The 15000-nt window shown below is 42.1% G+C and overlaps 2 protein-coding genes across 3 annotated transcripts in view; one reads left to right on the forward strand and one right to left on the reverse strand.

The window, feature by feature from the left end:
• The window catches only part of vps4a (vacuolar protein sorting 4 homolog A), a 6742-nt gene extending 313 nt beyond the window's left edge, over positions 1-6429 (forward strand). For both annotated transcript variants that reach the window (XM_083561244.1, XM_083561243.1), the window contains 10 exons: positions 662-773; positions 1535-1679; positions 1803-1864; positions 2003-2122; positions 2289-2445; positions 2650-2798; positions 4102-4183; positions 4702-4921; positions 5061-5201; positions 5752-6429. In XM_083561244.1, the coding sequence (XP_083417370.1) occupies positions 662-773; positions 1535-1679; positions 1803-1864; positions 2003-2122; positions 2289-2445; positions 2650-2798; positions 4102-4183; positions 4702-4921; positions 5061-5201; positions 5752-5853 (1290 nt within the window). In that variant the 3' untranslated portion in view covers positions 5854-6429. The remainder of the gene's footprint in view (positions 1-661; positions 774-1534; positions 1680-1802; positions 1865-2002; positions 2123-2288; positions 2446-2649; positions 2799-4101; positions 4184-4701; positions 4922-5060; positions 5202-5751) is intronic.
• A 2843-nt stretch (positions 6430-9272) lies between these two features.
• sntb2 (syntrophin, beta 2) overlaps positions 9273-15000 on the reverse strand; it is a 10861-nt gene continuing 5133 nt past the window's right edge. Inside the window, exons 3-7 of the mRNA XM_083561215.1 lie at positions 14990-15000; positions 14570-14712; positions 14265-14461; positions 13897-14090; positions 9273-11495 (exon numbers count right to left, since the gene is read on the reverse strand). The exon at positions 14990-15000 is cut by the window's right edge and continues 191 nt beyond it. Of these exons, the coding sequence (XP_083417341.1) occupies positions 11403-11495; positions 13897-14090; positions 14265-14461; positions 14570-14712; positions 14990-15000 (638 nt within the window). The 3' untranslated portion in view covers positions 9273-11402. The remainder of the gene's footprint in view (positions 11496-13896; positions 14091-14264; positions 14462-14569; positions 14713-14989) is intronic.

Below are 15000 nucleotides of genomic sequence, written 5' to 3' on the forward strand. Positions count from 1 at the left end.
CGGTACAGGAGCTAGCATTAGCATGGGCTAGCTATCACATAGAGCATCATCTCAGCGCATTATAACATCTCATAGTCATTACATTAGTGTATACATGACGGTTCTGCGACACCTGCTGTAGGTAACGCGGTGTTAATGTTTATAACTGTCTCTGCAGAGGCTAATCCAAGCTAGCTCACTTCTCCTATCAGCTCCACACAGCTTAGCTTTAGATTAGCTTCAGTTTAGCACAGCTAATATTGCCTTTTTGTGTGTGTGTGTGTGTGTGTGTGTGTGTGTGTGTGTGTGTGTGTGTGTGTGTGTGTTGGTTGTAGAGCCTGATTATACCCGAGTCAGAGGATCACATCTGATTTGTTTACACTCAAAATCTCATCAACACCTTTAGATTCAGCAGCTAAAACGATTCAGTTGATCAGCTTTAAACACTATTAGGTGAAAAATGTGCATCCTGGAGTTTGTTTTAATAATAATTTAAAGATTTATGTGTATTTCTGTACATGTGTATGGACTGAAGGAAGAGAATGTGGAATGTAGGAGAGTAGGGAAAGGAGGAGAGTAGTATAAGGATGAGTGTAAGGAACAGAGGATCTAATGAAGGTTGTGTGTGTGTGTTCCTCTAATATTCCTCTCTCTCTCTCTCTCTCTTCTGGGTGTTTCACAGAAAGCTATCGATCTGGTCACTAAAGCCACTGAGGAGGACAAGGCCAAGAATTATGAGGAGGCTCTGAGACTCTACCAGCACGCTGTGGAGTATTTCCTACACGCAATCAAGTGTGAGTGAGAGAAACACACACACACACACACACACACACACACACACACACACCAAGATCGATTCGTTTACACCAGGGATGGGCAACATTCATAGCAATGAGGGCCAGTTTTTTTCTCCTTCATCCCGTGGGGAGAGATTATTAATCCAGACTAACACATTTTACATTGTTTTTAATGGAACTCTTTATTGAGGGAACTCAATGTTCAATTATGAGATAAAATGAGTTTATTGACTATAAAACTTGTGCAGTTCTGTTCATTCATCATTTAGGTATAATTTTGTTTTGTTTTCTTTGGTCAACTATCCCTTTAAAAAAAAAAACATTAGTCGATACATTTTCATTAATTTCTAGATAATTTCAGACAACATTCCTACTGTTAAATAGTTTTAATGAGAATCCTGTGGCTTCTCCTGCTGGTGCACAATTGAATCTGAGTCAAGTGACTCCTTAAACCCAGTAAAAAAAATATTTTCTTTTTACTCGTTTTGGTAAACGTTCTCGGCAGAGACTAGCGCCCTCTCCTGGTCGGAGAATTAACATCCTGATATGAAGAAGACATGGAGATAGTTGGTTTGAAAGAGGCAGAAGTAGAGGACAGACTAGTATGGAGACAGATGATCTGCTGTGGAGACCCGAAAGAAGAAGATAAAAGCAGTCTTTTAATTTTTCAGCGATCAGACTGACATGGTCCTGCAGGCCATATTTAAAGATACTGCAGGTGTTTTAAGCAGTATTTCTCTCTCTCTCTCTCTCTGTAGATGAGGCTCACGGTGATAAGGCGAAGGAGAGTATCAGGGGGAAGTGTATGCAGTACCTGGAGCGGGCGGAGAAGCTGAAGGCCTACCTGAGGAACAAGGATAAGCAGGGAAAGAAACCTGTAAAGGAGACACAGAGCAATGACAAGTACACACACACACACAAACATACACACACACGCGCACACTCTGTTACTCAATGTTTTTTCAAACACACAAATGGACACCTTTCTGTTTGTTGCTCATTTATGGTTTTGACTGTGTGTTTCAGGAGTGACAGTGACAGTGATGGTGAGAATCCAGAGAAGAAGAAACTGCAGGAGCACCTGATGGGTATGTGTCTGCTACACAGGCCACGCCTCCTTTACTTAGACTGACAGGTACACAGGCCACACCTCCTTCATGGCGACTGTGTGTGTGTGTGTGTGTGTGTGTGTGTGTGTGTGTGTGTGTGTGTGTGTGTGTGTGTAGGTGCCATTGTGATGGAGACGCCGAATGTGAGCTGGAACGATGTGGCTGGACTGGAGGGAGCCAAAGAGGCACTGAAAGAAGCCGTCATTCTGCCAATTAAATTCCCCCACCTCTTCACAGGTGTGTGTGTGTGTGTGTGTGTGTGTGTGTGTGTGTGGTTCTGGTTCTGGTTCTCATATATACGGTTTATATTTACGAATATTTACTGAAGCTAAGAAAAACATAGATTGTTCTTTGTGTATGTGTGTGTGTGTGTGTGTGTGTGTGTGTGTGTGTGTGTGTGTAGGTAAACGGACTCCGTGGAGAGGAATCTTGCTTTTCGGGCCTCCTGGAACAGGAAAATCATACCTGGCTAAAGCTGTAGCTACCGAAGCTAACAACTCCACCTTCTTCTCCGTCTCCTCATCTGATCTCGTGTCCAAATGGCTTGGGGAGAGCGAGAAGTGAGACACACACACACACACACACACACACACACACACACTTAAAGTATATCCAGTAGGGAGCATGTGTATTAATAGTGTGATGTGTATTGATTTGGAGCACATGTTGATGAACTTGGTACTAAAATAATATTTCTCTCTCGCTCTCTCTCGCTCGCTCTCTCTCTCTCTCCCTTTCTCTCTCTCTCTCTCTCTCTCTCTTAGGTTGGTGAGGAACCTGTTCGAGCTTGCTCGTCAGCGCAAACCCTCCATCATCTTCATCGACGAGGTGGACTCTCTGTGTGGCTCACGAAGTGAAAATGAGAGTGAAGCAGCTCGCAGGATTAAAACAGAGTTCCTCGTGCAGATGCAGGGTGAGAGAGGGGATGAGACTGTGTGTGTGTGTGTGTGTGTGTGTGTGTGTGTGTGTGTGTTTTATAAGGGGGTGGATGGGGTGGGGTGTGTGTGTGTGTGTGTGTGTGTGTGTGTGTGTTTTATAAGGGGGTGGATGGGGTGGGGTGTGTGTGTGTGTGTGTGTGTGTGTGTGTGTTTTATAAGTGGGTGGGGTGGATGGGGTGGTGTGTGTGTGTGTGTGTGTGTGTGTGTGTGTTTTATGAGGGGATGGGGTGGTGTGTGTGTGTTTTACACCGTTAACATCTTGGGTTCATGACATTAGTTTTTTATCTGTGTGTGTGTGTGTGTGTGTGTGTGTGTGTGTGTGTGTGTGTGTGTGTGTGTTTTATAAGGGGGTGGATGGGGTGGGGTGTGTGTGTGTGTGTGTGTGTGTGTGTGTGTGTGTTTTATAAGTGGGTGGGGTGGATGGGGTGGTGTGTGTGTGTGTGTGTGTGTGTGTGTGTGTTTTATGAGGGGATGGGGTGGTGTGTGTGTGTTTTACACCGTTAACATCTTGGGTTCATGACATTAGTTTTTTATCTGTGTGTGTGTGTGTGTGTGTGTGTGTGTGTGTGTGTGTGTGTGTGTGTGTGTTTTATAAGGGGGTGGATGGGGTGGGGTGTGTGTGTGTGTGTGTGTGTGTGTGTGTGTTTTATAAGGGGGTGGATGGGGTGGGGTGTGTGTGTGTGTGTGTGTGTGTGTGTTTTATAAGGGGGTGGATGGGGTGGGGTGTGTGTGTGTGTGTGTGTGTGTGTGTTTTATAAGGGGGTGGATGGGGTGGGGTGTGTGTGTGTGTGTGTGTGTGTGTGTGTGTTTTATAAGTGGGTGGGGTGGATGGGGTGGTGTGTGTGTGTGTGTGTGTGTGTGTTTTATGAGGGGATGGGGTGGATGGGGTGGTGTGTGTGTGTGTGTGTGTGTGTTTTATGAGGGGATGGGGTGGTGTGTGTGTGTTTTACACCGTTAACATCTTGGGTTCATGACATTAGTTTTTTATCTGTGTGTGTGTGTGTGTGTGTGTGTGTGTGTGTGTGTGTGTGTGTGTGTGTTTTATAAGGGGGTGGATGGGGTGGGGTGTGTGTGTGTGTGTGTGTGTGTGTGTTTTATAAGTGGGTGGGGTGGATGGGGTGGTGTGTGTGTGTGTGTGTGTGTTTTATGAGGGGATGGGGTGGTGTGTGTGTGTTTTACACCGTTAACATCTTGGGTTCATGACATTAGTTTTTTATCTGTGTGTGTGTGTGTGTGTGTGTGTGTGTGTGTGTGTGTGTGTGTGTGTGTTTCTGGCAGGTGTGGGAAGTAACAATGATAAAATCTTGGTTCTCGGTGCCACTAACATCCCATGGGTTCTAGATGCTGCCATCAGGAGAAGGTCAGTGTTCCACACATACGCAAAAAAACACTCGCATCCTTCTAAAGCTCCAGAGCATGTGTACATTTACTTCTAGAAGAGCTTTAAAGTCTCGAACAAAAAAATAATCTTTGTTATTTTAATCGACCAGCCACTAAAGCACCTTCTAGAACATTTAGTGAACCTCAGGGTTTTATTTTATTAGTTTTTACCAGCAAAAATCAACTGCAAACTAACACACACACACACACACACACACACAAACACACACACACTTATGCTCTGCAGGCTTTACCTTATGTGGTGTCTTGTGGGCGTCACAATATGTAAATGAGAAATGTCAGGAACAGATTTAGCATTTTACACACCATCAGTTTACACAAACATTTACATTTATACATAAATTCACTAATGATTCATAAACGAGGCCTTGCGTGTGTGTGTGTGTGTGTGTGTGTGTGTGTGTGTGTGTGTGTGTGTGTGTGTGTGTGTGTGTGTGTGTGTGTGTGTGTGTGTGTGTGTGTGTGTGTGTGTGGAAGGTTTGAGAAACGGATCTACATCCCGCTTCCGGATGAGCCAGCGAGGGCCGCCATATTCCGACTGCATTTAGGGAACACACCTCACAGCCTGAGCGACGCCGACCTGCGCCAACTCGCACACAGGACCGACGGCTACTCCGGCGCCGACATCAGCATCATCGTCAGAGACGCTCTCATGCAGCCTGTCCGCAAAGTGCAGTCCGCCACACACTTCAAGAAGGTCTCTGTGTGTCTCTCTCTCTCTCTCACACACACACACACACACACACACTGCATTTAGTTTTCTTGTTCAGCCGTGTGTTTAAGACCCTCAGGCTCGCCGAATGTAGTTAAAACTGGTTGCCATCGTGACTCTACAGGTACGAGGTCCATCTCGGAGTAACCCTTCTGTGATGGACGATGACCTTTTGACCCCATGTTCCCCTGGTGACCCTGCTGCCATAGAGATGACCTGGATGGAGGTGCCTAGTGAAAAACTGCTGGAGCCTATAGTGTGTATGGTAAGAAACAAATACACACGCACACAGACACACACCTTCTCCGATTTGCTCCTCGGCTCTCCACAACATTTCTCAGAGAAACCGGCGGGTTATTCGTGCATTTGGGTCTTTTGCACGTACCACTCTGTACTGCTTTCGGGGTCAGCGCCACCTGCCAGTACTCTTTTGTGAGGTCGTCCACTCAGTAGCAGATCAGAATCTGAGACCTGGTTAAGCTTCCTGAAGTTGTTGCAGAGACTCATGCTCCTCACCTTCTGTGCTCATCAGCAGCCACCAGCCGTGTCCCATTTCCCCGCTCCGCCCTTCTCCCACAACTTCCTCAGCTCTCCACAACAGTGGTGCTGAACTGGCGCTGTTCTTTCAGCACCATGCTGGCAGTCGTGTTTAGAGAGCCTTTCTTTTAGAAGCTGAACACCCCCCCCCCCCCCCCCCCCCAAACACACACACACACACACACACACACACGCACACATGCACACATACACATGCACATATATACAAATATAAGACTAGATATTTGTAGATTAATTTGTGTGTCCATCTGTCACAGGCCGACATGCTGCGCTCTCTGTCCACCACTCGCCCCACAGTGAACGCTGAAGATCTGCTGAAGGTGAAAAGATTCACTGAGGACTTCGGACAGGAAGGATGAAGAAAATTAAGCCCCTCCATAAATCAACACAACCCCACCCCTATGGACTGATCCTCTTTCTTTTACATTTACATTTTCTTTTTAACACATCACTGTACAGCTGGACTTCCTGTGTGCAGTGCTCAACATGAAGGAGTGTTTACTTGTGCACTGTTGTGTGTGTGTGTGTGTGTGTGTGTGTGTGTGTGTGTGTGTGTGTGTGTGTGACCTGTAGCTCGTAATGTAAGTGGACTGACTGTGTGTATTTATTTAAGTAATCTGACACACACACACACACACACACACACTGCAATGTTTAAGCTCAGTATTAGTTATTTATTTTGTCCCCCGTTTCAGACTGTACCATTGTAACCATCGAACAAACATGTTTCAGCAGCAGAATAACGTTAATAATACAGTTAATATTAATGTTAACAGCACTTTCTTTACCCAAACGCAGTTAATTAAGACACTAACGTTCATCTAACTGCCTGTGGGTCCTTCAGGACATCTTACACACTAATGAACGGACCGATATGATAATTAACTGTCTGAATTGATTAATTAAATCTGAACAGAAATGTTTAAATGAAAAAATGGCTCGGGTTTTTTTGTCTTGTTCTAAATCACTAAATCATCTTTTTAGAGCACTTTATTAGGTGTAATAAGAGACAAGCAGGCACAGCGATGGTGTTCATCATCTTGGTCCAACATTGTTCCAGCTTCAATAAACTCAACACCCTCATTGTTTTCCTCATCTTCATCATCATCATCATCATCACCATTCTCTCTTCTTCCCATCTGACTTTGCCCGGCCACTTCCACAGTTCCTGGATTATTATTTTCTTTAAACTCACAACAGATTTTATATATTTTTTTAAATTGGAGCCGTTGTCAGTTGTTGTGCGAACAATCTTTTTTCACGGATGTTAAACTCAGTGTGAATTTCATACATGGCACCTGCAAGTGCAGAAAAAGAATGTGTGCCTTTTAGTTGTTGACATGCCAGGGCAGCATAACATCTCTGTAGAGTTTCTGGATCTATCCAGTGTGTCGTGAAACCTATGAAGTTCTGTCAGTGTGCTGCCCAGCAGTCAGTGGTGGTTGCAATGAACTCAGTTTCACTCACGGCTGCTTTCAGGTTGTTCTTTATTTTCTGTCTTGCTTTTGAACTTTTTTTTTTTGTTTTGTTACAGTACCACGAGACATTACCACAACACTTGGTTGTAAGAGATGCACAAGGATTTAAAACCCTCCTGTTCAACAACAAGATATAGACCCTGAATGACAGAGTTAACAATAGCTTCATCCTCGCTGTGATGTGAGACTCTCTTGGGTTCCCACAACTTCATTTGCTTTGATGAGGGGCCTTCATCTGACGCTCTTCTTTTCAAAGCAGTTGAAGTGAGCTGGGTATATCTATTTCTCTACAAGTGACAAGTAGATTTAAGAAACAGACAGACACATAGGACATAGAAAAGTAATTCAACTAACAGAATAGCAGTTCCTTAAAAGTAAACATTATGCACCCGGGGGTGATGTAATGACGGTGAATTAAGTTAATTTATATTCCAATAAAAATAACAGCTAGCTAACATTACAACCGTATAGTTAGCGAAGTTACTAACATTCACTTATCAAGCAAACAAATGTGCTGCCCTAAAGTTAATGTGATAGTGAAATGTGCACTCGTATAAATGTATGCTAACATTACAGACATAGCAAACACTAATATTACTGAAAACATTCAAATGCCTCAAGAAAGATAACAATAAAACGTTAAATTACCTGTATGTGCTTTCTCAAATTTGACTGCGAATTTTCGAAAGCCGGCACTTCGCGTTTTTTATTTGGGTTGAAACAATTCGCAACGCATTTGCCAGGAATCCTTTTTGACGCCGATCATTTCGAACATCTCCCTCATACAGCATATGGCCATGGGTGTTGAGGAAAGTCTTCGTTTTTGTTTATTTTCTCATCTGTGACTCCCTCTGAATTCACATGAACCATTCCTCTTGTTGCCTTGCTCATTGTTTGCTCCACTTGCCTACGTGTACGTCTGATAAACAGGAAATAATACACCAGTAATACGGTAAAAAAGCCGCGCAATGAAGGGATGATAGGCTGAAAACAGAGCTCAATGAGAAGAAATAATACTAAAAGTAACGAGGCTGGTTTGAAAGTGTAAGAAGTAGAAAGTACAGATATTTGTGTAAAAAGGTAATGAGTGAAAGTAAAAAGTCTGAAAAATAAATAGTGAAGTAAAAAAACTGATACCAGAAAAATCTAGTGAAGTACAATAACGAAGTATTTGTACTTCATTACTTTCCTCCTCTGGTGATCAGTACATACATTTCTGTGTATACGCCATTAGAGCGTGTTTTAGAGGCGACATCGTGGATAATAACCATTACCATTTGTCCCAGCAGACATGTGGATGAAGCACCTGCTACAACAAATGGTTGTTCATTATCGATGGTGCTGCTTCTAAAACATTCCTCGTGATCAGTAGATATTTCTTCTGTGTAGTCGGCATAAGAGCAGCATCATGGATAATAAACTGCCCAAAAATGTTTACAGTCTTCAATATAGAGAAAAATGAAGTGGTCATAAAGACACTGATGATCAGTGTACTCCATCTGGCCTACTGTTAGAATTGTATCATCACTGAACTAAAAATACATTTCCCATGTGATCTACGATGCCCGTGGTCTTTTCTGATCAGGGAAGAATCACACAGCACACAGAATGGTGCATATATTCTTCAGTTTAATGCAGACGAGAGACGAGTATACATACACACTGGACAAAACCCGAGCAAAACCTTTCTTGATTGAGTAAGAAGACACGGTAACCAGAGATGTTTGAGCCCAGACAAAGACTTTCCTCATATCTTACGTACTCGCATTGTAAAGATCCTATAAACACTGAACAGACACCATAGGAATGTGTTTAGAGAACGTCTGTGAGGCTCATATTAATACTAACAACTACCTCACCACACTTACGTCACCTCTCCACATCTCACCAGTGACTCCACCTAGTCTTTCACACCAAACCTTTTGCATCACACTACACGTAGCTCATCACTCCACACATACTGTAGCACATTACACTACACTTAGTTTTCCTCACCACAACTAGCAGCATACCACATCGAACTCAGCCTTCCTACATCACCTACAGCAGGTGTCACAGAACCGCCAATTATACACCGTTATAAATATTACATATTATTGTGCGCCGCTTGGCATCTTTCTGAGAACCAGCTGAGGCTAATGTTAGCTTCTTCACTGTTGGTGTTATTTGATCTCATTAGTTTTTCTCTTTCAGAAAGATTTTCTTCTAACACCATGTATTTTATATCATTTTATCCTGAGGTAAATTTTTCCCGATTCTCACAGGATAATAATTAAACGTTGCAATAAAAACACGGCCTGTAAATGTGCAACAGCTGTTTATTTATTTATTTACATATTAAAGAGAGATTTCAAACATTGCATATGTTATAAAGAGTATTTTGCATTAACAGTTGCAGTGCAGCAGCAGCAGTGTGTGTGTGTGTGTGTGTGTGTGTGTGTGTGTGTGTGTGTGTGTGTGTGTGTTAATAATCTCTCACTTTGTTTCTGTTGTGTTACGATTGTGTGAACGCAAAGCTCCCGTGTATACAAAACTTTGGTGTGGAAAAAAAGCACATAAAAAAATAGTTTATACTTTATAAACATATAATAATTTTAAAGAGAATAATATCAAACACAGTGCATTCATCAGGTCTTACATTCCTCTGTGTGTGTGTGTGTGTGTGTGTGTGTGTGTGTGAGAGAGATTTGTTGGTCTGGGATGTACATCTACATCACACACAACTGTACACTGAAAGATTATTTGTCTGGAACACACACACACACACACACACACACACACACCTTGACTCGGTTAAAGGGATCACATTTCCACAAGAAGAAGCAGGATCTCTCAGCAAGTGTAGCTTGTCCTACTAAACATCTCTGATTGGTCGGATATCAGCTCGATTTAACGATCCTCATTAGTTTTATTTTCATCTTCATCTTGGTGAAAAGCTTCCTGATTAACGACACACACTGAACACGCTCGTTAGTGAAGATGAGCTAACTGCCCGAGTGCATGTCCTATATATTGAATGCGGTTTGGAACACTTCCATGTAATTCCATGACGAACACTAACGTACGTTTGAATGTCTCTGGTAATAATATCAGATCAAATTCCAGGTTATGACCTCCAACTGATCACAGAGACACGCTCATACGGAACACCGCGTCCCTCAATCCGCTGTCAGGTGCGGAATGTTGGATTAGTGGGCCGTGATGTGTGGAATGTTGTTTTGCCTCCATCAGCTTTATTGTAATTATAATTCTTGTCTGTGATTGGGTAAAGAGTAAGGTGCAGACGCCTGTATAAAGTTCCACACATTTTAGTTTATTCTGCTCAGAATTTCTGGATATGGTTTGATCCGAAGTCTGGGAACGCTCTTTGGAATTCTGTACGTAATTGACTTTTTCTAAACGAGTCTCTCTAATACAGTGGAAATGGGTTCTGAGGTTGAACCTTAACAGAGTGGCACCTGAAATACCAGTATAGTTGAGCAGCTGCAGAAATGATGAAGGACTTATTTGTTGTTGTAATGCAGCTTCTGTGACAAATGGGAACTTCCTCGCAAAAACTCCCACTTCCCACATCAAAGCATTCACAAGAACTCAATAGACTCAATTTATAGAAAACTAATCACCTCGACTTCCTCTTACTGTCTAACTCTTACGCTAACGTGACGAATTTACAGAAGACTCAGACATTTTCGGTAGGAATTCGTAATAGATATTCGGATAGAAGTTCAAACGAATCGTAATTGGCTTGGAAATTAATGAACGTACGGACTTATTCAATTGTTCTTTCTTTGGCATTTATTATTTGAAAATGCTTATTATTTGTAATTATAATATAATATAAGCATGTAATTGTTTGTAAGTGCTGTATAAATAAACATCTGCTCCGTGTGACCTTCTGCGGGGTAAAGCAGCATTTTGATTGGCTGCTCGGTTACTCTCTGACAGCCAATCAGATTGCTTTGTTATGCCCATAAGAGAATCACACTGTAACACACACACACACACACACACACACACACACACACACACTCATAGACAGTAACAGTCTGAGTCAGGACAACACAAATATCTACAAACAAACACATAATAATACTTTTGCATATTTAGCGCCATCTTCCTATGTTGATTTGTGATTAGACACACAAAGGCACGTGTGGTTAACCTGAACCATGCGCACACACACACACACACACGCACACGCACACGCACACGCACACACGCACACGCACACACGCACACACACGCGTGCATATAGGTGTACATGAATGGTACAAAATTCAGTAATCCATTATGATACTCCACTAAGTGAGATAAATGAGTGTGTAATAGGAGGAGTATTTATGTAACACTCTCTTTTCATCCCTCCATCCCTTTCTTCAAACCACTCTCCCCTGCTCTCCACTCATCCTTCCATCCATCCGTGCATGTGATCATGTGATCAGGCCCAGGCGTGCGAGTTTGGCCGACAGGAACGAGTGAAGAACAAACACCACCGGCTTTGGGTTGGAATGCAGATCAAACACCTGCCCACATACACACACACACACACACACACACACACACACACACACACACACACACACACACACACACACACACACACACACACACACACACACACACACACCGACACAGACACACAGTATTAATTATAAGTCTTTAGGAGTAAACCATTCTGATGTTTAAATTACTCATCATCTATCACTATTTAGCTCAAACTAGGATTGAACCATTCAAGAAAAGATTTTGAAAAGTATTAGATTCAACAGTTACATGAAGCTGGAATGAACCACTCCTGAACATTTTTGGGGGATGGGGTCATTCAGATTTATAATCAACTTAATTGGAACCTGGAATGAACCATTTTTACAGAGGCGTGTCAGGTTTATCACAACACTATCTTGAATAACCTGGAGCGAAACATTCCTCAACATTGAGGGGTGTGTGGCAGTGGGGGCATGGCCAGGCATGGGTTTGTGAATGGAGGGCGGGGCCGGTAGAGACAAGTGGTCAGAATCACACACCTGCTGGGAATTTGTCTAATCAGAGTTCTCTGCTGCAGTTAGTGTGTGTGTGTGTGTGTGTGTGTGTGTGTGTGAGATAGAGAAAGTAAAGGAATTCAATAAAGAATCTGGTTCCGTTAAACTGATCGCCACCCCACTGTTCCTCCTTCCCCTCCGTCCGAACTGATCGCTTTCCTACAGGGTGTCTATCACATTAACACAAGTGTGTTTATGTGATGGTGTGTTTATGTGCTAGTGTGTTTATGTGCTAGTGTGTTTATGTGATAGTGTGTTTATGTGATAGTGTGTTTATGTGCTAGTGTGTTTATGTGCTAGTGTGTTTATGTGCTAGTGTGTTTATGTGATATTGTGTTTATGTGATATTGTGTTTATGTGCTAGTGTGTTTATGTGATAGTGTGTTTATGTGATATTGTGTTTATGTGATAGTGTGTTTATGTGATAGTGTGTTTATGTGATAGTGTGTTTATGTGATAGTGTGTTTATGTGAAAGTGTGTGTTTGTGATATTGTGTTTATGTGATAGTGTGTGTTTGTGATAGTGTGTGTTTGTGATAGTGTGTGTTTATGTGATAGTGTGTGTTTATGTGATAGTGTGTTTATGTGAAAGTGTGTGTTTGTGATAGTGTGTTTATGTGATAGTGTGTTTATGTGATATTGTGTTTATGTGATATTGTGTTTATGTGATAGTGTGTTTATGTGATATTGTGTTTATGTGATATTGTGTTTATGTGCTAGTGTGTTTATGTGCTAGTGTGTTTATGTGCTAGTGTGTTTATGTGCTAGTGTGTTTATGTGCTAGTGTGTTTATGTGATAGTGTGTTTATGTGAAAGTGTGTTTATGTGAAAGTGTGTTTATGTGAAAGTGTGTTTATGTGAAAGTGTGTGTTTGTGATAGTGTGTTTATGTGATAGTGTGTTTATGTGATAGTGTGTTTATGTGATAGTGTGTTTATGTGATAGTGTGTTTATGTGATAGTGTGTTTATGTGATAGTGTGTGTTTATGTGAAAGTGTGTGTTTATGTGAAAGTGTGTGTTTATGTGAAAGTGTGTGTTTATGTGAAAGTGTGTGTTTATGTGAAAGTGTGTGTTTATGTGAAAGTGTGTGTTTATGTGAAAGTGTGTGTTTATGTGAAAGTGTGTGTTTATGTGAAAGTGTGTGTTTATGTGAAAGTGTGTGTTTATGTGATAGTGTGTTTATGTGATAGTGTGTTTATGTGATATTGTGTTTATGTGATAGTGTGTTTATGTGATAGTGTGTTTATGTGATAGTGTGTTTATGTGATAGTGTGTTTATGTGATAGTGTGTTTATGTGATATTGTGTTTATGTGATATTGTGTTTATGTGATATTGTGTTTATGTGATAGTGTGTTTGTGAAAGTGTGTTTATGTGATAGTGTGTTTATGTGATAGTGTGTTTGTGATAGTGTGTTTGTGATAGTGTGTTTGTGATAGTGTGTTTGTGATAGTGTGTTTGTGATAGTGTGTTTATGTGATAGTGTGTTTATGTGATAGTGTGTTTATGTGATAGTGTGTTTATGTGATAGTGTGTTTGTGATAGTGTGTTTGTGATAGTGTGTTTGTGATAGTGTGTTTATGTGATAGTGTGTTTATGTGATAGTGTGTTTGTGATAGTGTGTTTGTGATAGTGTGTTTGTGATAGTGTGTTTGTGATAGTGTGTTTATGTGATAGTGTGTTTATGTGATAGTGTGTTTATGTGATAGTGTGTTTATGTGATAGTGTGTTTATGTGATATTGTGTTTATGTGATAGTGTGTTTATGTGATAGTGTGTTTATGTGATATTGTGTTTATGTGATATTGTGTTTATGTGATATTGTCGTATCATGTTCATACCCCGTTACCCTCAAAAACCCCAGTAGAAGAAGAAGGTATAAGTTACCAGCTCCCCCTCGGGACCCCCGAAGTCCAGGTACAGAAGTCTGACTGCGTCATCTGCTGAGTTGCGCAGTTTGTCATAAGGATAGTGAAGAAGCACAGCGCCACCTGCAGGACCTCCACCTCCTCCTCGCAACACAGTGAAACCTCGCTCATAATGCAGCATCAAACACACCTCCTCCCTGTTCAATACACACCCTACACACACACACACACACACACACACACACACACACACACACACACACACACACACACACGTACACGTGTATCTATGTAGGCTGTGGTAGTTGGAAATGAAACAGTGTAAAAATAAACAGCCATTCCCGCTCTCACACTCACACACACACACACACACACACACACACACACCTATGGACACCTCTTTGACGAGCTCGGCAGCACTGTGCGTCCCCTGTACAAGCGCTCGTGTCCATGATGACAGGTCCCAGTGCGTCTCCACACGGAACACGTGAGACTCAACACCGCGACTGGAACCCGTCCGAGTCATGAAGTGAAGATCAGAACCTAATGGTGGAGAACCGTGGGCCCTGCCCGACTGAACGAGTCTACAGAGTGAGAGATAGAGCAAGAGACCAATTTTAGATTAGAAATTTCAACAGCTGTGTGCGTGTGTGTGTGTGTGTGTGTGTGTGTGTGTGTGTGTGTGTATGTACCGGGTGGTTAGCAGTGTGTGTGTGGTCAGTGGGGTACTCCAGCTCTCTCGTGTCCACGGCACTGAGTCAAACAAAAGGATGTCTTTTTCTGTCATCGCCATGACAACTGGCCTGTACTGGTGACGGCCATTTTCCAGAGTTACCTGAACAAATACACATACAGTTACACCTACAGAGAGACACCTTAATATAAAGACAGGTGATATACTGTATATTCAGATAAACAAAGACAGACAAGCAAAAATAATATCCTAATTTGTAGTTGGTAGACAGCAGTGTGTGTGTGTGTGTGTGTGTGTGTGTGTGTGTGTGTGTGTGTGTGTGAGAGAGAGTGTGAGTATATGCTATGCAAGCCAGTTGATATGTTGGGGTCATGTGTGCCTTGGAGGTGCTCAGATAGGTGTTTGTGTGTGTGTGTACCTGCTCTGCAA

The sequence above is a fragment of the Silurus aristotelis genome (genome assembly GCF_946808225.1).
Source record: "Silurus aristotelis genome assembly, chromosome: 14".
NCBI classification, from domain to species: domain Eukaryota; kingdom Metazoa; phylum Chordata; class Actinopteri; order Siluriformes; family Siluridae; genus Silurus; species Silurus aristotelis.